Source organism: Condylura cristata, unplaced genomic scaffold (genome assembly GCF_000260355.1).
Source record: "Condylura cristata isolate star-nosed mole 26May11 unplaced genomic scaffold, ConCri1.0 scaffold00015, whole genome shotgun sequence".
NCBI classification, from domain to species: Eukaryota; Metazoa; Chordata; class Mammalia; order Eulipotyphla; family Talpidae; genus Condylura; species Condylura cristata.
Genome location: NW_004567116.1, coordinates 9,239,207 through 9,261,673, shown reverse-complemented (window position 1 = coordinate 9,261,673; position 22,467 = coordinate 9,239,207). Strand labels below are relative to the sequence as shown.

At 37.8% G+C, this 22,467-nt stretch overlaps 1 protein-coding gene across 2 annotated transcripts in view; it reads right to left on the bottom strand.

Moving 5' to 3' along the window:
• PHF21A (PHD finger protein 21A) overlaps nt 1–22,467 on the bottom strand; it is a 165,794-nt gene that overhangs the window by 37,090 nt on the left and 106,237 nt on the right. For both annotated transcript variants that reach the window (XM_004682877.2, XM_012725557.1), the window contains one exon: nt 2,012–2,215. In XM_004682877.2, the coding sequence (XP_004682934.1) occupies nt 2,012–2,215 (204 nt within the window). The remainder of the gene's footprint in view (nt 1–2,011; nt 2,216–22,467) is intronic.

Genomic DNA, 22,467 nt, shown 5'->3' with positions numbered 1-22,467 from the left:
ACATTGCTTTGGGGAGCACCCCAGGCATGTGGGCCTCACCCTCCACAGCACCCTGTTATCAGAGAATGGCCTGGGTATTCTAAGTATTATATAAGTGTTTTCTCTGGGTTGTGTAATCTGGACAGAAAGTTTTCATGAGTTAAGAGAGAAAACAGTTACTGGGAAACAATGGATACTACCACACACCCTCCCTGTAAAAACTCTGATCAAACTGTACTTTGGAAAGAGAACAATCTAATCTAACACTGCTTAAGACTCCAAAAATGTTAATTTGGTAAATCAGAATTTTTGAGAAGAAATACAAGTCCTGGAAGGGGATTTGATGAGTCGGTTTGAATGCATAATTTCCAAAATATACTTGTGGTAGAGATCAGGGTAAAAACTATACAGACTGCTGTAGCCAGAAGACTCACAACAGGGGTTTTCCTTTTTCCTTCTTGCTACCTATCTGATTTTACTTAATTAACTTGATCTCTCTGGGCCTTAGTTTTTTTTTTTTTTTTTAAGATTTATTTATTATACAAGAGTTGGGGTACAAGCCAGAGGTACAGGGGGGTGAGCTGAGTCACCAGAGACAGAGTAGGGGGCAGAACAGGCAGATCAACCGAAATACACTGCTGAGGGGAGCAGTGGGTGAGACAGGAGAGGTCTGCCACACTGTGTGGGTCACTTCCCTGGCTGGGCTGGGGATCAGACTCGTGCTGCAGTGGCTGCAGACAGCTTCACGGTGCTGTCCTTTAACCTGCTGCACCACCAGGGAGGGCTCCTGGGCCTTAGTTTTCTTTTCTAAAAAACTGAGATGATGATGATATGTATTTTTCTTACAGGGTTGGGGTGAGGATTATGTATGTTATTATGTAAAACATTCAGGGTTATACTGGTATACAGTAACTTCATTAAATGCCAACTATCTGTACTATTTTTATAAACAATGAATTCACCTGCTAAATATTACATATTAACCGGCCCAATGTCCATAAGCAGTGAATGACCAAGCAAGCTACATAATCTTTTCCTCTACATATAAACATATGATGAAAAACTGGCATTGGTGGATGAGAGGTATACAAGCTTACATTTCAGAAAATCCCTAAGTCCTTAAAATTATGTGCAAAAATTGGCATATTAAACATGAATGCTTTTTTTTCTGGGAAAGGATCCACAGCTTTCCAAGAGATTTAAAGGTATCACCTCAAAAGTGTCAAAAATTATTGCTTTCTCATATTGTCCTATTTTAAAAGGTATACCCATCTTATATATATAAGTACATGGAGGTCATCAAGATGGAAACTTAGCTGCATGTCAATTCCAAAGTAATTCTTTCTTGTGTATCCTGATTGTCTCAACATGCTCACATTATACGCTAATTTAAATGCCCTTCTCAATAGAAACATTTGCACAGCTACACAAAGTTAGAATGTTATTAAAACTTCCTTGGTTCTAATTTTGACATGTAGCTTTCATTTCTGATTTCTTTCAGTATGTCAGAATAGAGTCATATTCTCATGTGCCACATACTTAGAAATCAATTGTTTTTCTGAATGATGGGAAAGCATGTATTGCCTTTCTAAGTGCTGCCTTCTACCTGGTCCCACAGGCATTGGTCCTGGAATATCTCCACCCCTAATTCCTAAGAATTTCAGAAAAACAATTCCAGAAGAGAGCTAACCCAACATTTTTAGAACAAATGTAAACAAATACCTCTAGAAATTAAAAATAAGACTTCAATTCTGGTCTAATGTAGAGAAGCAATTTTTCTTTGTCACTGACTCCTTCGTTTGGACAGGTGGGAAATCACTGAGCTCTTTACTTCTTAGTAAATGTCATTTTCCTCTGCTAATGAATTTCAAGTGATAAAGCTCCAATTATATATAATAATAGAGTAACCAAAATAACTTTTGTTTAGTGGTAGTTGAGTTTAGTATAGTCTGAAAGAAGACCCAGTTCTGCATGACCAATTAACAATTCAATTTACAACACGAAGCCTGCAGTCCTCCGCTCCCACTTTTACCTGTGAAGCGGTCAGGTTGGGAGAAGGTGCAGCCGACTGGGCGTGGTGGTGGTGATACTGCTGTTGTTGCTGTAGCTGCTGCAGTGGTTGCTGCTGTGCTGCTTGTAGTTTGTTTTCAGACTGTGGCAATGGCTGTATTTGGAACTTGTCTGGCTGTTCCTGCTTTACTATCAGGTTTTTCCGGAGCTGTTCAACCACTCTTTTCTACAAAGGAAGACATAAAGAAGTAAAGTCTATCAGCTTATTCTTCATATCAGCTGTACAGAAATTTGCAGCAATTCTATGCCTCTGCTCTCTTTTCTGAGGCAAGCTTAAAGTCTAAAACATGTGGCATCATGAGGACAAACAGATGGCCCAAGAAATGTTTTATATATAAAAGGAAACTGAGGCATACAGACAAGAAGGGATGCTCAGATTTCTTGACTAGTGTGCTAGGCTGGAAGGGTAGTAGAGAGTAGCTGTGAAGACACAACTCTGGAGAAATGGAGCCTTAATTAAAATTTCATTTTTTGCTACTTACCAGCTATCAGATGTTAGTCACTTACTTAAGCTATCTGTGCCTTAATTTCCTGTTCTGTAAAATGAGGTTATGAACAATATCCTTAAAGGTACCAAAAGAGCTGCTAGATGTAACATACTCAGTTGTGAATGCCACACTTTGGTCATTTATCTTTTGTACCTGATAACATAGATAACAGCCATACTAATTTTTGTTAATTAAATCAGTATCATGTATTTAGCCGAGTTCTAAACATTAAACAGATCTTTAAACATAGAAGCTGTGGTCTCAGCAATATGTAATATTAACAATAGATATTCTAAATTACTGAAATGTATAGCTCATGGGCAGGATGCTTTTGCTTGGCTAGGATGTATGGAAATGCATACATTTATTTAGATAGAATAAGGATGTCGGCTACATGGGAAGAAAATTTAAAGTGAAAGTTTTTGAATTTTCTAAACTTTGTTCAAATCCAAGAAAGATATGTAATTTGGATTCCATCCGTACTATCATATATGTCAACACAATGTAAATTCCATGAAGGCAAGACTTAATTTTGTTCATATCTATAGTCTGCACCTAGAGCTGGGTAAGTACTCATGTTTTTTTTACAAATGTAAAAAGTGATGGGGTCCAAGACTAGCAAAAGGTTTGGAAATAAGACAGCCATATGGGTCAGTTCTGGGCTCTGACTTGCTTTCCTAATGGCAGGAAGAAAGCTATAGGGCCAGGTTGATTTTCAAATTCCTGCTTATGAGTCTTACCAATTTCACTGCACATATTCACTGAAGAATCCAGACCTGCAGGTTACCTGATGAACATATTTGAACATTAAAGTATTTGTGAAATGGAGTTTTTTAAAAAAGATTTATCTGTACATACAAGAACTGAGGTATAGGTCTGAAGTGCGGGGTGTGAAAGGATTCACCAGAGACAGAGAGGGGAGCAGAACAGGTGCTGAAACACACTGCTTAGGGGAGCAGCAGGCGGGACAGGAGAGGTCTGCTGCACCTTGCAGGTCAGATCTCTGGCCAGGAATTGGGATCAAACTCATGCACCACAGTGGCTGGCAATAGCTTGCCAGTGCTGAGACTTTAACCTCTGTGCCACCAGGGCGGTCCCAAAATGTAATTCTTAAAACTTTAAGTTAATACCAAATATATTCTTGAGTGAATTTTTCTATTTTTATTATTGATTTTTTTTTAGCCAATATCATATAAAGATCATGTGGGGGTTAAAAAAAAAGATCTGCTCTACTTTGTACTCCTTGCACTGCCTTTGAGTAGTTAAATATTAAAGAAAAAAAAGGATGCAGAGTCCAAAGTCTGCAGAAACCATCTGTACAATAAAAATGCAAATTAATAAAAACATCAAATGCTTATAAAATTAACTTTCAAGTCTTCAAAACCCTATTTCTCAAGTTTAAAAGGCAGAATAATTGAACCAATATAGTTTAGGAAAAGTGGAGGTAACAGCAGTGATGCTTTGGGTAATCTTGAGAATCTCATGTAAACTGTGTAACTGGTGACTGCCACGACATATAGATATTTAATCATTAAATAATTACTAGTTGATTTCAGTCTTCCTCCCCAACATGTTAATCAACATTAATGAAACATTTTAATGAATTAGCTAAAGTGTAGCATCAGCCCTCAGAGAAAAGAACTCCAAAAACCTTTAGCAAAAACAAAAACAAAAAACCCAGCTTAAGTAAGGGGGGTGGGCAGGGGAAAGGAACCAGGAGGAAATAATACACACAAAAATGACACCTGCCAAAAAATGAACTTTGAACAAAAACAGCTCGGGAAAGTAAGTAATTACTACACCAGGCACGAAAGGAAAGTGCCTTTTCCTCCTCTACAGCCATCCTTAGGAAATTGTTCTCCTACATACAGCCCAACCGAGGTAAACCAGAAGCAAGAGACAAAGCCCGGAACCCACTCCCAGTGTGTGCACAACAGAAGGGAACAGTAGGGGCAGCCTGAGAAAGGGATGCAGCTCGAGTACTCTGCAGCCATATGGCTTAGAGCAAGGTGACGGACCAATCAGAACCAGAATCAGGAAAGTGGGAGTCAGTGAGTCACACTGCCTTCACAACTGTTCCTCTCCCAGGGCCTGACAAAGCCCAAGAAACCCGGGGTGGGGTTGGGGTTGGGGAGCCAGAGGGCGCATACTTACTTCAGTCCTTGAGAGAGGGGAGAAAAGGAAAAAGAACAGCTGTGCAGACTGGACACGGGTCAGACCGTGGGAGTGAGTAAAGTGCTCTCTGAAAGGAGGTGCTGGTACATTTTAGAGAGATCAGCTCAGAAATCCAGAAACGCACTGCTCCTGTACTCCTTGCTGAATAAAAGGATACCAAGGTAGGCTTGTACATGTCTGTTTTTTTTTTTGTTTTTTTTTTTTTAATCAAGGCCTGGGGGAAGAAACACTGGTGCCTTCAGTCACTGAAGTATCTATCAGTGCATTTTGAAACCAACAACCTAAAAATTTTTGGTGAGCTCCGCAGTGGAAGCATTCCTTGCACAATTCTTTTTAAAAGCACAGGCTAGTAAAGAAGGGCAGCGCATGCAGGAGCTGACTTTCCTAAACCGCACGGTCCTTTCCCAAACCCCACGGGCCGGTCTTGTTCTAGTTCTAGTTCAGTCTTGCAGTTTTGGCAAAAACAACGCTCACATTAACTCCAGCAGGACCCTGACCTGGGTCAGTACAAGTTCTGAGTTCCGGGGGAGCAAGAGAATACAGCGATAATGTTTCATAAATCTTAGCTGTTATCAAGCAAACTTCCTAAGTATCCTCTCAACTCCACAGGCAGTGGCCTCTAACTACTACCGTCATTTTAAACAAAGCAATTGTGATTTTTTCTGGCCATTAATGAAGGGTATACTGACACAAACAGTTTTTATATTTTCACCATATTCACATATAAAGGAGACCGTTTAAATACAGTTAATTATTCTGGAACAACATCCTGAAGCTTTGAGAACAGGCTATGTCTCAAATGGAATCATTCATCATTCATATCACTCAGAAGTTAATGAGACTTAGAAGAGGTAAATACAAACAAACAGAAAGTCAGACAAATGAAGGAAGCGAAAAAGGAAAAGTTGGAAAAATGAAAACAGACAGAGGGAGAAAAAAGTAAGTTATATAACGACAGGGCCCCTGTGTCAGGTGGAACCAGAATGGCTAGTGCTGCTCCCTTCAATCCATCTGTCAAGAGCTGCTCTATAAACCCAGCATGTAATTCCACGTCAGATTCCCTTGACATTCGCAGCCCTACGTTTCATCGGGCTCATTCAAGGCAGAGTTTACAGAGCCCTGACACTGTGAATTGCAGTTACTGAGTCAGGTCGTCATGGCGATCGATACTGTGATACCCACCAACACTGCTGATGCAGTCACATGACAGCAAGGCAGACCCCAAAGAAAAAAGGCAAGTTTATGGGTTGGTTCAATAGAAGATTTAGTTCCCTTTTTCTGCTTATGTCAACCATCCAGAGTTTCATGCCTGGGACAAACCAGAAGGGAGATGTGTAAAGCAGCCCCACTCCTCTAATCAAGCCTCCAGTTTATTTCTGTCCAACTCTCACACCAACATTTGGAAGATTCTCTCAAAGGGATTCCAGGCAAAAGGCCCTGCTCTCTGCAGGTAGACACACCAGTGTTCAAATCTCTGCTTTTCCAAATACTTACTCAACTTCTTTGTCCTCATTCAGCATTTTTTGCTTTATAAAATGAGAGAGTGACGCCCACTCAGAGAGCTTACCATATTATTGCTTAAAAAATCACCCTCTTTCCCCCCCCCCAAAAAAAAAACACCCTCTCCCTAGCCTCAGGAAACAACCACACAATGAGAAAATACAACCTTCACCTTTCATACTACTGGGCTGAAAGAAACGTGCAAAGTTTTACAAATCTAGAGTCAAGAACAATTCTTACTTATAATCTTCATACCAAAAATGCAGTGAAAATCATTCCAGGTCTTTAGAAACCACTGCTCATAACAAAACTGGGGATACTTAATTTTTTATGTTTAGAAAAACTAACACAGAAAAATTTGTGTTTGTTGACGAAATCAGTATTTACTCACAGAGAAAGTTTCCACTGTCTGGCTGGAATTCAACTACTGCATTTATAAATAACACCAATATTCATCAGCACTGAAGATGTAGGGAAGAAGTATGAGACAGTTTTCAGAACACTGCCATGTAATTACCTTCTAAAGAAAAGGGTATGTGTTCCTGGCATGGTTTAAGTGACAAGCTTATAATCCAGAGTAAAAGGTGTATGTTGTCTAAAGGAAATAGAAAAGTTAAGTGGAAATTCTACCATTTATGAGCAAAACACAGGGAAATCAAGCAATAAACTCAAAATAAGCTGCCTCTTAATAAAGTAAGTGAAATTCAGTGAGCGAGTATACCCTGTTACTACAGAAATCTTCCAGGGAGACACACAGGACAGAATCCTGACAGAGGGGGAATACTGGTAGCAACAGCCGTAAAAATACACATTGCTAAAAATAACTTCATCTTTATTCATTTTGCAAGCCAATGGTAGGAAGCTTTTCCCCCAAACTCTCCAATGTTTGGTTTTGAGGCTCCAAATAGCTTCCAACCTTTTTAATCTTTTAAAAGAGAGAGACATACCCACTGAAAATAACACTTGTTTGATAGCAGCAGTATTTCCAACCTTATTTCACAAGGTGACTGTACATGTTGTTCACTAGGGAGGATTAGTTTGGTCTTAGAGAGTTGGCAATTATTTTATGTGGGTCATTTTATCATTCTACAAGGTGTCGTGGAATTAGTACAGTACACTATACATGAATTAAGAAATAGCGATAGTTGGAATCATCGGGCTTTTTAAAAATAAAGTTCAAAATTCTCTACATGGAAGTATAACAGATGGTGGGAAATGGATATGTCATGGTACTGGTTAGACTTTGGCTTACTTTTTTAATTAAAATTTTTTCTTTGGACTTATTCTTCACATACACACATACTCTCGCTCTCTGATATTTACATCAATGGGTTTTACATCCCATCTCCACAGGAGATTAGACCTTTTATTCCTATCAATGGGATTTATATTCCATCTCCATAGGGGATTAGACCCTTTATTTGATAGCCTGATTGAAATGCAGTTTACATTTTTCTTATTTAGTTCATTCACGCTCTGATAGGTAAACTCAACTCTACCTCTCCCCAACTCCTTAGGCATGACTATAAAAGACTACTAACACTACTATAGTCAAACTTTGCTCAAAACTAGAGACCCTTCCAAGAACCTGTGCAATGCTTTTAATTTGAATTAAACAAGGAAAAGTGCAGCTGTTGTCCTTAAGAGAGACATGGCCTCTGTGGAACTACAGTTCTCCAATACATCACACACCCAGATACTAGTGCAACAGTGCAGATGCAAGAAGAAATTAAGATAGTATTGCATCTAGACATGGTAGTTATAGTTCTCTATAATAAAAAGACCAAGGAAGTAAAAATCCAGAAATCAGTTGGCTTACATTTGAGTTTTCTACACATCTTTGAAGCGCTAACCTATACTATATCCGGTTTACGCAGGAAGATGTTGAGGATCAAATGAATGACTAGGAAACGGTTGAGGGCAATATGAAAATACAGAATGATAACCAGTGAATAATAAAATCTGTCTAGTATGAATTTTTTGCTTAGAGCAACAGCTATTCATATGTGACTTATTTCCAATGTCAATTATATTTCCATCACTTGATTTTTAACATCTAGTCAAACATTTTTATGTGTGTTCAAACTGGTTTTACTTTTTTCAAAGAGAATCATCCATAAAAGTACAGGATTAAGAAAGAGAACACTTCCCCTTTTATCTCAGAAGTCTGACACATTCAGAACTATTTCCCCTTGTAGAAACCTCAGCACTGCCCAGATTTCTGATACCCAAGTAAAAGTTCACGGTCATAACATGAACATATAAAACAGATATCTAATTTAAATGTAACCTAACCCAGCAAAGACCCTAGATAAATGAGGACAACAGAGAACAAAACCAAAAATGTAGAGCCATTTATAATCTGCTCAGTTTAGCTGTTTGCTAATATACAAAAGTGCTGGAATTGCTGTTTGTACCACAGTGAACTATAACATGGAAGCTATTAATTTATAAATTAAGCTCCAGTTCAGCAAAAATCCATGCCCCTCCTGTAAATATCTGTAACAGACCTATACACATCACCAGCTTGTCATTTCTCATGCGATGACTCTACCTGGCAACTCAGAAAGCTACACTGCTTGCTAATGTCAGAGTTGCCCCATGCACTATAGAAATTCTCTCACTCCGCTGTTCTGAAGCTGCTGTGGTTTACCTCACAAAAGAATTATGATTGGAGATGGCTGTGCAGTAGCTGTCCCTGACAAGCAGGATAGGAAAATACAATAAGCACAGTAGTATTCCTAAAACAGGTAGAGGGGAAGAAAGAAGCAAAACCAAGACCTCTATAACTCCAAGGAGCACTGCTCAGATAAAACAGATTGTCTGGCCTGCTCCAGGCCCTGGGCACCATGTGAGAGATGCAGGAGGTCCTCCTTCCACATAAACACAAAACAGAATCAGATACTGGAAAAGATATATGCAGAAGAATATTTAATCAAATTCTAAGTAGAATATATTTATTACGACAAGGATTAATCATTTCCAAAGGTAAAGGATACCTTTCAACAATCCTCAATTCTGCATTTTTTCTTTAAAAGATAGAAAAAGACAATAATATTAGAACAATATGCTATGTTAGGCATGATATGTAATAGGTAAAAAAAATATGATGAAATGTAATTTTTTTCTCATACTTGAGTTAAAAGCAAGTCTTACAAAAATCACTGAACACTGACATTTCGAGTTGGGAAGTATTTTAACAAAAGCACTAATAACAAACACACTCTTGATGCTGAAACTTGTGTTAATCTAAGTAGCATAAAAAAATAAATTAAAAGATTCCAAAGCTGTGAGTGATTTTCTTTTTTTAGATTTATTTACTTATTTATTCATACAGAACTGGGGTACAGGCCAGACATGCGGAGGGTAAGAGGATTCACCAGAGACAGAGTGGGGAGCAGAACAGGCAGATCAACAAAGTACACTGCTGAGGGGAGCAGCGGGCGGGTCAGGAGAGGTCTGCCACGCCATGTGGATCTCCTCCGTGGCAGGTGGGGATCGAACTCATGTGGAAGTGGTTTTAGCTTCTTAGTGTTGTGCTTTAACCCGCTGTGCCACCAGGGAGAGCCGTGAATGAATATTTAATTTCACCAAATATTAAATACTTTGCTGTGGAGGATTTGTTACAATCACTTAAAGAGAAAAACAAACAGCGCTACCAATTTACTTTCTGACAAGACTGCTACAGAACAACAAGGAGGAAGCAATTCCATCACCTACAAGGCGGCCAAGGTGAGGGGTTAGCTTCAAGGGGCTGGGCTTTCTCAGACACGTGACAACAGATGGGTTGCACTACTCTGCATTTAGACTGAGTTTTCTGCATCAAACAAACAAAAACAGAAGAAACCTGAACTCATCTTCAAGAATTTCCAAGCATTTTGCTTTTGCTTTAAATTGGCAGTACTAGAAATTTTATCAGAGATAGAGATCCAGCAATTTAGAAGAACCGTATGAATAATCTCTTAATGAATAAAAAGCATTTATTCATTAAGAATGAATAAATTTAGCTTTCACATCCACATCCTACATAATATATCTAGTCACAAAATCATCTAGGAGAAAACCTTTAAATATATATATATATATATAAATACGTTATCATTAAGGCTAAAATTTTCAGTATTTTATTAAATCTTTAGTGTGAGGAAAACTTTCACAGATTATGAAAATAGTGAAATCCAATCCCAAAATAATCTATTTGAATATTTAAAGTCTCTACACATACACATACATACAAACACACACACACTCTCCCCCCAAGTTTCTGGAAAGATGGAATGTCTGCATAAAAGTGATTTATTATTTTCTCTTCTGTTAGCATATTTCTTAGTATTGAAGGTACAACTCAGTTTTTTACTATACTGCTCTCCATTTTCCATATCCAACAATACTACTAAGGTGCAAGGTCAGAAAAGAAGAGGCCACTTTAGTGAACCTAAGATTAGTTCCTTGATTTTTTTTTTTCCCAGAGCAGCTTTAAATTCACAGTAAAACTGAATGGCAAGTACATTCAGGGGACCTCCCCTGACCTCTCCCACACCATGGCCCCCTCCCCACAGCCTGATCAACATCTCCATCCAAACAGGTGAAAACTGATGAATCCACACTGACACATCATTTTTGCCCAAAGTCCATGTTTAATTTAGGATTCACTCGTTATATGTATACTGCGTTATATGTATACTGCGTTATATGTATACTGAGTTTCAACACATGTATAATGACATCTATCTACTACTGTAGTATCATACAGAATAGTCTCACTACATTAAAAATTCTGTGCTTTGCCTCTCTATGCCTCCCTGTCCCTCAAACCTTGGCAACTTCTAAGCATTTTATCCATCTTCATAATTTTGCCTTTTCCAAAATGTCAGATAGTTGGAATCATATAGTAGGTAGTAGGCTTTTCATTTGGCTTCTATCATTTAGTAATATATATTTGAGATTTAGTAATACACATTTAAGGTCTTCTCTGTGTCTTCTTGTGGCTTGAGAGTTCATTTCTTTGTTAACACTGAATATATTCTATTGTCTGAATGTTATAGTCTTTGGATTTTTAGATATATTCTAATGTGGCAACTGGTTAAGCTCCATAAAGGCTATAATAAGAACAGCAGCAATAGTGTCTCATAGGTAAACTTTGTGGGACATTCTCTGAGCACCTAAGTGACTTGACCTAGGTTTCCAATCAGGGATAGAGTTGGACTTAACAGCTCCAGTTGCCAACATTTCATTTCACAGCCGCTGTCCCCCAGCATTATTTTATTCACCAGCAAGGATTTAGCTTTCACATCTACATCCTACATAATATATCTATCTAGTCACAAAATCATCTAGGAGAAAACCTTTATATATATATATATATATATATATATACATACGTTATCTAAAGACGTATGTGTGCATGTGCACACACACACACACACAGGGACATATATCCCACCAGCCTACCTTTAGAAAATGTAAGTAGAAAGGTAGTATTGTGCAGAAGAAATAGCCCAAAGAAATCATAACTTAAGAAATAATACAAGATATCTGGGTTCTGTCACCAACCTGGATTTATTGTTTATCTTGGTCTCACAGCATCTCCACTTAATCTCCAACATTTTCGTCCACTTTAAATTCTGTGAATCTCTAAATGGTAAGAATATCTTAGAGATTTTCTACTTCTATATGTACTATACAGATAATTAATGTTCATAATGATAATTCCAAAACACTACAGAGAAGTTAACTATTAATGCACAGTTTCATGCAAGGATTAAAATGTCACAGGAACCAGGGGTCAGGGCAGGTGCATACCTGAGTGGGGGTGGAGGGACAGCCTGAGTTGACAGGGAGTGATGGGGCTATGGTCAGCAACTGCCCAAAGGCACCAGTAATGAATTGCTTTTAATATTAATAGTCAAACAAAACATCTTTGCTGGTTAGATTAAGCCCAAAGGCTAAGGGTTCTCAACCCCCAGACAGTAATTTCATTAACTGAACTATATAGTTAGAGGAATCAGCCATTAGTTGGAAAAAGTTTTCGACAATAGGAGGTGTCAGAAAGGACTTCAGCTAAGTGGAAAATTATGGTTTTCTCTTTAACCAAACTTTTGATTTTCACCATTATGAAAGGGCTGTGGTATGGCTTTCGTGGGAAGAAGCACAGGCACAAAAAGCAAGTAATCAATGGATACCAAGAAGAACATGGTAAGATAAAATATCTGCAGATACAAGGGAGATGGACAACTATCTACAAAATATAAAGGAAAAGTATAAGTTTTAGCTATAGTATGTTTCATGATTACATCGACTTCATCAAAACAGCTTAAAGTACCTTGAAGATAATTAACCTCCTTTCCACCAGGTGACAGGAGATATGTAAGACTGAAACTGGAACCACTTACTCTACACAGAACTGCAGCTGTCCTGACGGCTGAAGAGAACAGCTGTTTTTACAGCCGCCATCATAGAGGTCAGAAAAATGAAATCTACCTTGTTGAAGTTGTCCATGGAGTTATAGTAAGCAAAACATAGTCATGAGGTTTGGAATCCAACCATAACACTAGAAACATCTCCTATACTTAATTGGGCCTTTTTTCTGAGTACTCTAAATTTTTCAAAATCATTTAATTTATATGATTAGGAAAAAAGGAAGTTATGTTATTAACATATAGACTATGTAATAGTTTTTCAAAATTTTACTTTCTAAGTGAAAGCTAAATGAAAAATGATGGTATCATTTTCTGCACATATTTTCCTAATAGTGTGAATTTTTTTAGCTGAAGTAATCATGATTTAATACAGCATTTGTAAATTTTCACAGCCTGTTATCAGATCAGATTCTCACAATTGTGGAAGGGGTAGACTAAAGAACTATCACTGACTCAGGCAGGGAACTAAGACAAGTGGTGACTGATGACCAATCAAGAGTTACACTTATTAATTAGATGGGCACTAGAATATAGAATCCCTACACTCTGGAAAACCATTCTGAATAAAGCTCTGTTAACAAAAGAGCTGGAGCTCATTTGTCTGTGCCAACTCTTCTGGGACTGACAGGAGGTTGGGTGATATCCAACGTAGAGTATACTGGTGTGAGGAGCTGGGCCAAGTGGGAGAGATGTCCTTCACTGGACATCAGTCTCTAGATACAGTGAACTGCCAGGAAACAAAGACAGGCTGCTAGGAGCCAAGGAGGAAGAGCAACCTGTGAACAGACTGCAGGGGTCAATCAGGAGAGGAGCCAGAGATGCAGTCAGCGTGGGAGGTGGGACAGCCAGATGAAGCCCAGGCTGCTCACATGACAGGGCCCAGGGAGGTGATCTTCTATCAGCTGCTCTGAGCATTTGGCAGGGCTGGGAACACTCTTTAAGGGACTGGGCAGTGTTGCATCACCTGCTCTAAAATGCCACAGTACTGTATTCTGTCATCAAAGATACTCAACTCTCTGGCAGTCAGCTGGGCAGGGATACACACCAGAGTCAACCCAGTAAGAATGATGTGCCCCCTCACTGATGGAGTATGATGGACAATGTTAAGGTTCTGTGGCTAGCCTTCAAGCGTAAGACAAAAACTTCAAATCTGGAACAATGATTTCAACTTAATAAGTGGAAGGAGCGCTGGCAACTGGTAAAATGTTGGGTTCCGGTGGATTTTTAAAGGTGTAAATCACAGCAAATTTTACTTACCAGTCATTAATAAAAAGCTGGGTTTGACGATTTTATTCGTTAACAGATTTGTTTCGCTGCCAAAAAATCTAGATGGCTGTTTTGCTTTTAAAATAGAGCACAGATGATCAAAACTTACATGCGAAGGGGCTGGGGAAGTAACATATACCACGCACAGAGGTTTTAAAATGGGCCTCCCTGTTTTCAGGGCTGGCTGCCCTCCTCCCACCCATCATACAAGACCAGGGCTCAGTCAATAAGACTGCTGTGAAAGTGACACAGTCATCACTTCTGCTTAGTCTCCACAGGCCTAATGTATGTGATGCGAATTTACTTATCTCAGTAGGCAGCACAGTTTCACCAAGAGTGGTGATGTTTTAGGCTTGGTAAGAACAAGATTTCAGGGGGTTTGCTATTGTCGCATCATTCTACAACACCTTATTTCCAACTTTGTGCTGAGTAGGCAAGAGCATTAAATCAACCGAGCTCCACAAGCCAGTATTCTCACCCTTCAGATATTTCAGTAGCAGCACTCACTAGTCATGTGACACACTAGTGACACAGATTTGTCTAGTTATTACACCCTTTGCAAGTCGCCTTAGTCCTTCTCTGTCCTGTCCCTCCAGATGCATTTTCCTTTCTAAATATTTCTTGTGATGTTTTCAATCAAAGGATGTAAGGCTCTAACTCCACCTTGAGCCCATAGAAGTGTGTGCAATCTCAATGTCACACAAACATCCTGGGGAAAAGACCTGTCAAATGTACTTGAGCTTCCCACAGCCCACTGCTTAGATACCAAGAATGAGGAGGGACTGCTGTTCCCACCCTCTTTAAAAGAACTAACTTAAGGATGACCATGAAGGCAAAAATGATGGAGCTGCTTGGTGGAAACAAAGATGCTAGCTGCTGATGGATACAGTGCTCGAGTACAGGTTGTCGGCCTCACCACTAATGAGAGGGGAGAAAGCATCTTTAGGAAATGAAAATGGAACAAATTGAGTGGAAAAGAAATGATGTGAAAGTACAATGTTTAACAAGCATATTTTCTTGGTGGGTGAAGATGCTCCTTTCCTGACGGAGATTCCCTGTAACAGGAAGGAATCGTTTCTACACAGGGGTGCATACCTATATTTCACAGGGTGTTTGTTTGTGTGACACTAATACTGTCATAATTTTAGATGGTTAAACCTCTGCTCCAGGGTTTATAAAAGATCAGAGCACTTGTCACTCTCAGTGCAGGTAGAGTGAGATAGAGTGGTTGAGCAGTTCATTTTTCTTTATAATTACACTCCATTAACCTTCCACATGAGAGCTCCCCTGTGCTTTCATACTAGCAGCACCAACTGGCTGCATTTGATAAGGCTCTACAGAGTCTGCAAGAGCAGCACATGCAACAAAAGGAACACTTTAATACTGCAGACTTAAGCAGAAGCGTAGCTCCACAGTTCCTTTACTTATTGGCACACACATTCAGCTCAATTATACATGTGTAGACAAAAACAAACCAAAAGCATAAATCTGGAAACCAGCAAACAGATGATGGAATGATAGCTAATTTAAATCAAAAGTGATTAAAATAATCTTTGGAATATTAAAACCTCAAATTTACTATTATTTTTCTAACCTTTGATAAGTGGAATTATCAAAGAAATGTTCTCAATATACTGAAGTTCACAGAGTGACACAATAACAGGGTGATCTATATTACAATTAGATCACACTGGTGTCTACAAGCTGCATGTAGTGAAGGGAATTTACTTGCCAACCTTTCTCTTTACTTATCTCAGTAACTCACTTAAAAAACTGGTTAAGAGGTAGCACTAAGTCTATCTCTATCCTTCTTGCCAATGGTTACATAAGTGACTTCCCTTTTTGAGAGAGAGAGACACCGATTCCATTAATAATGCATTCTCCTAGAGTTTTTAATGCTGTGCCCAGAACACTACTTTCCATATGCACAAAGGTAGATTAGTGCTTCTTCTACCCCGAGCAAAGGCTAGGTGTTACAAACTTATGCCTGAGTGAATAAAATGAAAGCCAATTTAGGAAGTAGGTACTGGCACAATTAATCTTGAATAGGATCCCAATTATTTGGGAAACAAAAGATAGCTATATTTATACCTCTGCCTTAACCAATAGCATTCTCAGCCCTGACTTCTCCAAATAAGGTTTCCACAGGGTAGTTTGTTTCTGGGTACCTCTCAAGCTATAGTGGCCTAAGGAAGGTCACTAGATATCCTGACAATGCTACTTCCTACTAATTCTCTTTCTTTACTGGTGTATGGTAAGTGTGACCTGACAATCAGAGAAGATTAAAGTATAGGCACTGAGTGTTTCCTTTACCAAATGTTATATTTAAAATACTTTTCTAGAGATATATAACCACAGAATCTTGTTTTTGAAAATTAATGAGATGCTTAGTACTTCTGAAAGTGTTTGGCAGAGAAATGATTATTTACATTTACATTTTGAAGATGGATGATTAGATCTGGGAATTCTACACTCTTCCTTTTTTTCTATGCTTTATGTATGAAACTGAAGAATTTTTCCTTTAATATTTTCCTTTTGCTTAATCCCATTACAAATTTTTGTTAACTGTATGTTTTTATGGTGCTTACAAACATGGTATCCTTTTAAAAAATACCCTTCCTCACACCCAAATATCAGATTTCTGCTTGTAACTAAATCATTCATAATTGCTTAAAATCCAGTATCAAAGACATATTTGTGGTGTTTCCTTGCTGCACATTACGTACTATTTAGCTTAACGATGTTGACCATATGCCAAAAGGTAAAGTCTGGAACATGTTAATTTTTCAACATCCAGATCTAGTGACAGTCAGATGTCCCCCTGCCTAATAATATTTATTTTTCACTTCACGAAGAAAAGACTTTCTTTCACTAAGTACTTGTTTTTCAGTGTAAGGAATGGCAGGTAAATGAAAATTCCACTATCTGCGACATGTGAAGAGTCAGCAGAGCCATCTACCTGCCCAGGGTCTGTCGCTCTGACTCGTGGCTGAGCCATCTGTTTACGTGTGCGGCTTGTCTCACGGTGCAAATCAACCTGCTGCTGGGCAAACCTGCCTCACGCTGCAAACTCATTCTGCAATTTCAGCCTCCCTCACCAGCAATAGGCCCTCTTATCGGAATCTAAAACTACCACTTCAATCAACTAGAGTCAGACCTTATTCTACTGCTCTTGTACAAAAAATGATACACCACAGGCCCATGTGCAAACAGGTCATCTCTGAACACTGGCTCGTGAGGAAGGTGGCAGCACAGTTTTGCTTCTATCGAAACATTTTAGTACCATCAGCAGCCATCAGCCTGCTACCCAGGATTATACATGTACTGCTGTGGAGAGAGGCTAAAAAGATTACCAAATCCCAGAGGATAAGAGCATGAGCAGCAAATACAAACCAGTCTGCCCCTCTTTGTTTTAAAGACTGGCAACTAATTCATAGATGGCTTTCCATATGTGTGATCAGCACAAAAATGTAAAACAGCATTAGAGAAGATTCTCAGAATGTACTTTGAATCACCCACCAATTTGCTTGCTGTACTGCACACACTTTGCTAAAGTTTCTTAGATTTGAAAGAATGTTAGGGTTGTGAATAGGGGTAGACAATAAAGGTCTGGAGATAATATTTACTGAATTTACCCACAGATAATATTTATTGAATTTTCTAATGTTCAATTTTAGATACCATGGTATAATATTATATTCTTTAAGAAGGTTATAGTCATTTTGGGAGATAAGATGTATATGCAAAAGAACTATGACACTTGTTATAGAATATCAACAAACAAAAATTATTAAATGATATGAAACTATATAAACAGAGTAGAGCACTGTAAAAAGAGAAAGTAGAACTAGATTGAAGACAAGATCAAACCCGGAGTAACACACATCTGAAGAAGTGTGATCCCATACCGCTGAATTACATGTAGCATTATAAACCAATGGTACCTCGATTAAATAAACAGCAACTAAAAAAATCATACCTGAGAGGGTATACATTTTGAACAATGCTAAAACAAAGGGAAAAATTTTAAAACAAAAACAATGAAATCTAGATTATCAATAATAATAAAACATTATTCCCTTGGAGAAGTGGAGTAAGGCAAGTTTGGATGCTAGTGGTGGATTCTCGGTTCCCTTAGGAGATAAAATTAATATGTACCCAATGAAAAGACATGTGTATAGTTCCATTGGCCTCCATTCTTACATTTAAGAAGATGGTTCTTAGAGAACAGAAAGTAGGTTTACTCTTGTTTCTAACAAATGCACTTGAAAGTCTATTTTTATTTTTAGAAAGGAAATAAAAAGGATTTTTAAGGTACCTAATTTAGAAGGAGTTGAATAGTAACTAGATTAGTGGCTAGAGGAGGAACAATGAGGTAGGTAATGTGCAGAAATATACCTAAAAACAGATTTGAAAGAACCTTCTATTATGTTGCTTATAAGCAACAAGGAACTGGTGATGCCAAAGCAAAGGGGTTGACACCTACATGCCAATTTCTGTATGTAAGTACTGAGAAATTCATCATAGCTCATTGTGTTCAAGGCCCTACGGTCTCCAATGTACACAAACATCTCAGCTTTTCTCCTGAGGATGAGTCACTGCAGTGGTAAACAGAAATGTTTGTCCTATTCCTCTGTGCTACGAAAGTCACAACCTCCTGATAGCCTGGCAGCAGTGTGACATTTATTAAACAACTAGCAACATCACTAGTCTTTTTTTTTTCTTTTTAAATAGATACTGATAAGTGGAAATAATGATCTAAGAAAAATAAGATTCTAATTTGTAAATTGATGGGAAAGTTAACATTAGTATGTCAACTCTCTCTACTGTTTGATGGTCATACAAACAAAAAAATGAAACATCACCAAACTATAAGTGAAGGTAGCAAACTAAAGAAGAAAGCAACATGTTTGACATGAAGAAACTGCTACATCATTTCCACACAATGCTATGAAAACAAATCTCTCACTTCTTCACTATATGCCAAGGAACAGAGTGTTATTTGGAAAATACATGTTCTTGCTTTAGCTATAACAGCAGCTAAATCCAACCTCTTTCTTAGTCTCTACTGGGAGTTGCAAAGTCTTCTTTCATTAAGATACACTACTCACAACAGCAGTGAATTCACTGTTGAAAATGACCATTAGTTGACATGTGGGATTAGAGTCTTTTCCTTGATATATCTTTTATGTACATTCTTAACTGCACAATTATCATAATCAGCTAAAGGTAGAATTGTAGCTGGTATTTAAAGATGTCATTGTTTTCCTTTTTAAAAAAGAGACTTAGGCCACAACCTCCAGTGCAACTGTCTAAAGATACTTAACCCACTGAAGCATTCCTATTAGGATATAAACCTATATGTCGGTTTTTCATTATTTGTTTCACTTTCTAAATTCAAAATCTATGTCAAAACAAAAATTTGATTCTCTAAACTCTGAGTAATGCTGTATCAATCGTTCAACAAATCGTAACTACTGAACCTAGACATTTTGCTAACACAACTGAAATAATAGACTGGAACTTATTAACATAACTGCTTTAGAAGCAGAAACTGCACAGAAGTCATATATATTGTTCTGGTAGAGAAGTTGAAGGGGAATGTGAACGCTGAAAAACCAGCAAGGTAAAGTCAAGGATTCTGTGATTACCAAGGTGGTGGAGAGGGGGCTCCATGATGTTTTAGAATGAGGGGCAAGGATGGTCCATTAGATACTGCTCTCTCAACACATTTCTATTTGAATACATTACTGCCATGTACTTACCCACTGGGCCAGTAGGTTCTAATGAGATAAAACCATTCACCTGACCTGAGATGTAAATAATGAGACTAATAATGAAAGCCACAGTTGTGGTGACTAATCGTTGCTTCTGCCACGTGGCCCACAGCTTCAACAGACCAGCTAAGAACACGGAGAAGAAAACAAAAACATTGCTAGCTAACACTGCATTTTTATAGAAGAAAAGAGCAGAAAGAGGATTAACTGCATTCTTTTCCCCTCCCAGCTAATGCTTACATTTAAAAAATTCCATTAGTATCTTGCCAGATTTTCAAGAGAAAAGCTGCGTGCATCAGAGTTAACTGGTAGATAGGCCATGGGAGAATAAAACCAATAAGAAACCTTTCTGTTCTGCACTTCACAGGGCTGTCACTCGCACTAGAAAAAACGTCACTTTGAAGCCCTGTTTGCATTCCATTTTTAACTAGAGGGAAGAGGATGGAGGTCTTTGGTTTCTATGACAACCCAGATGGGCCATAATACAAGATACTTACAAATGTTCAATTGCAGGGATGCCAAATCAAATTAAGGCAGAGTTAGCACTACTTCATAAAAACTAGATGGGGGAGAAAACAAAATACTTACAGCAAAATGATGCCATTTCTAGAAGTGGTTCTGAAAGATTTCTTAGGAAAATATAAGGAAAAGTGATTATTTTTAGTAAAAACAAATAAAACAATGAGGCTAATATGTAAAATAAAGCTCCAATTTACATGAGTAAATGTTTTCATTAAATTTGACTACTGGAGAATTACTACCTCACTTAATGTTTGAAAAAAAATCCCTCTCAAATAACATGAATTTCATTAGTGATTTAAATCATTACAATCTAGCCCACTGGTTGGATGTTAATGGTGAGTTGAGCGTCTTTGATCTACTTTTCCTTTTCCTTCATCCTTAAGATTTGTTTCTATATTTGGTTTTCATAACTAGAGTACTAAGGCCTCAAAATAATTGTGAATTGGCTAATGTTTTACAAAGGAACCAATTTGTGACTTACAACATCTACAACTTGGAAAATTTATTTTTTTCTAAACAAATTCTTACTTATTTAGAAGAAGAAACTGCTTCTAAAAGGAATGCATAATAATCAACTATACCTTTTTCCACTTGTAAGTTATGATTTGAGAACAATCCCCAACAAACGCTTCTAGCTTTTTTTAATGTACTATTGTGATAAAAGGTGTTCACATGAGGCCCTCTTCAATTGAGGGAAAAAATAAGATGCTTTATACTCAAAGTTTCTAAGGGAATTGACTTAGGTCTGAAGCTTAGCACTAGGATGAGATTGTGTCACATTCCACTTTAAGAATATAATAAAGAACTAAGGACTCTACCCCTCAAAATGCTGTTAAGTGTACAAACATGCACACACTTATTTTTCATTTATTTAAGGGAATTTAGAGATACTGACCCCCCCAGTTGACATCCTTATTCAGAGTCCCTTCTTCACAAAAACCAAATTTTCATACTTGTAATAATGAAAATCTCCCAAACAAGAGTAATACCTTAATATTTCAATATGGTACCATTTTATGTAAAATACAATTCCAAGTACATTAATTCAAATAAAATGCTTTAGTTTGATAAATATATATCTGCAGCAGAAATTTTAGCTTGAAACTTATGAGTTTCAACACTTCTGGACTTGCAGCATCAGGTAAGTTTGCTTCTCTGACTTTTTCTTCTTCAAAAATGGTATAAATCCATTCAAAATTATTTTTGAGATTTTGAAATAAAAGAAGGTTGCAAAAACAGGACTAGACTAATTTCCTTGGTAGTCTTTTTAAGTCATGTTTCTTGTCCTGTAGTGAAAATTTTCATATAAAAAAAGCCCAAGGGGATTATAACTGAGATGGAAAAATGCACAAAATGATGTAAAAATAAACTATTACATATATTAAGAAAAAAAAAACAGTGCTGAAGTTCAGTGGTGCACAAAAAAGGAATGTGGGTTGAAAGCTGAGAAACTCACAGACAGGGATACTGGCTTCCTTTCACACCATCTATGCAGCTCAGGTCATCGTCACTTAGCCTCTCTTCAGTGGTAGCTTCCTCTGTTATAAGAGGAGGGTATTACCTATCTATCCCATACCCCTGCTAAAAGAAAAAAGCTTTTTATAAAATTAGTTATAAAATATTCAGTATTTCTAGTACTAATAATGACACTAAATAATAAACTGATAGCCTAAAAATGCTGATGAACTTGATTTTAAAGCACCATAAAGCTGCCCTGCTGCCATTATGATGATGACATTTCCACGAAGGGCAGAGCGAGAAAGGCTGTAATTCTCACCAGGACGATGACTAGTACTTATAGAAGATTAAAAATAAGAATGATATATAATGTAAAGCAGGAGCAAAGATGGAAGTGTAAGCATGGCTCAGCACGCTCTGGAGCACATGGCATTTGATGTGAGAGGTCCTGGCCAGGCCAAGCATGCAGGCCCACACAAGTGCCTGTAAAAGCTTCAATAAACTGTGGATATTTGCCCTTCATCAATTGCTTCCTATTCCAGGATTTCCTTTTCAAGTGTTGCAACCCAATATTCTTCACCCAGGCAACCACAAGCCTGTTTTGGAAAGGTTCCCTATTTCAGAAGCCTCAGTGCTATTTTTCCATTTGGAAATACATCTTTATGAAAATATGTATCATCCCCAGAACTAAAATGCTTAGATATATTAAGTTTCAGCTGTAAGTGGTATTTTTAGAAAAGTGGTAATTTCAGAATTTCTACTTCAAATTATAGAGTTGGGTTTTTTTAAAAACCCAGTCACAAAGTAGACATT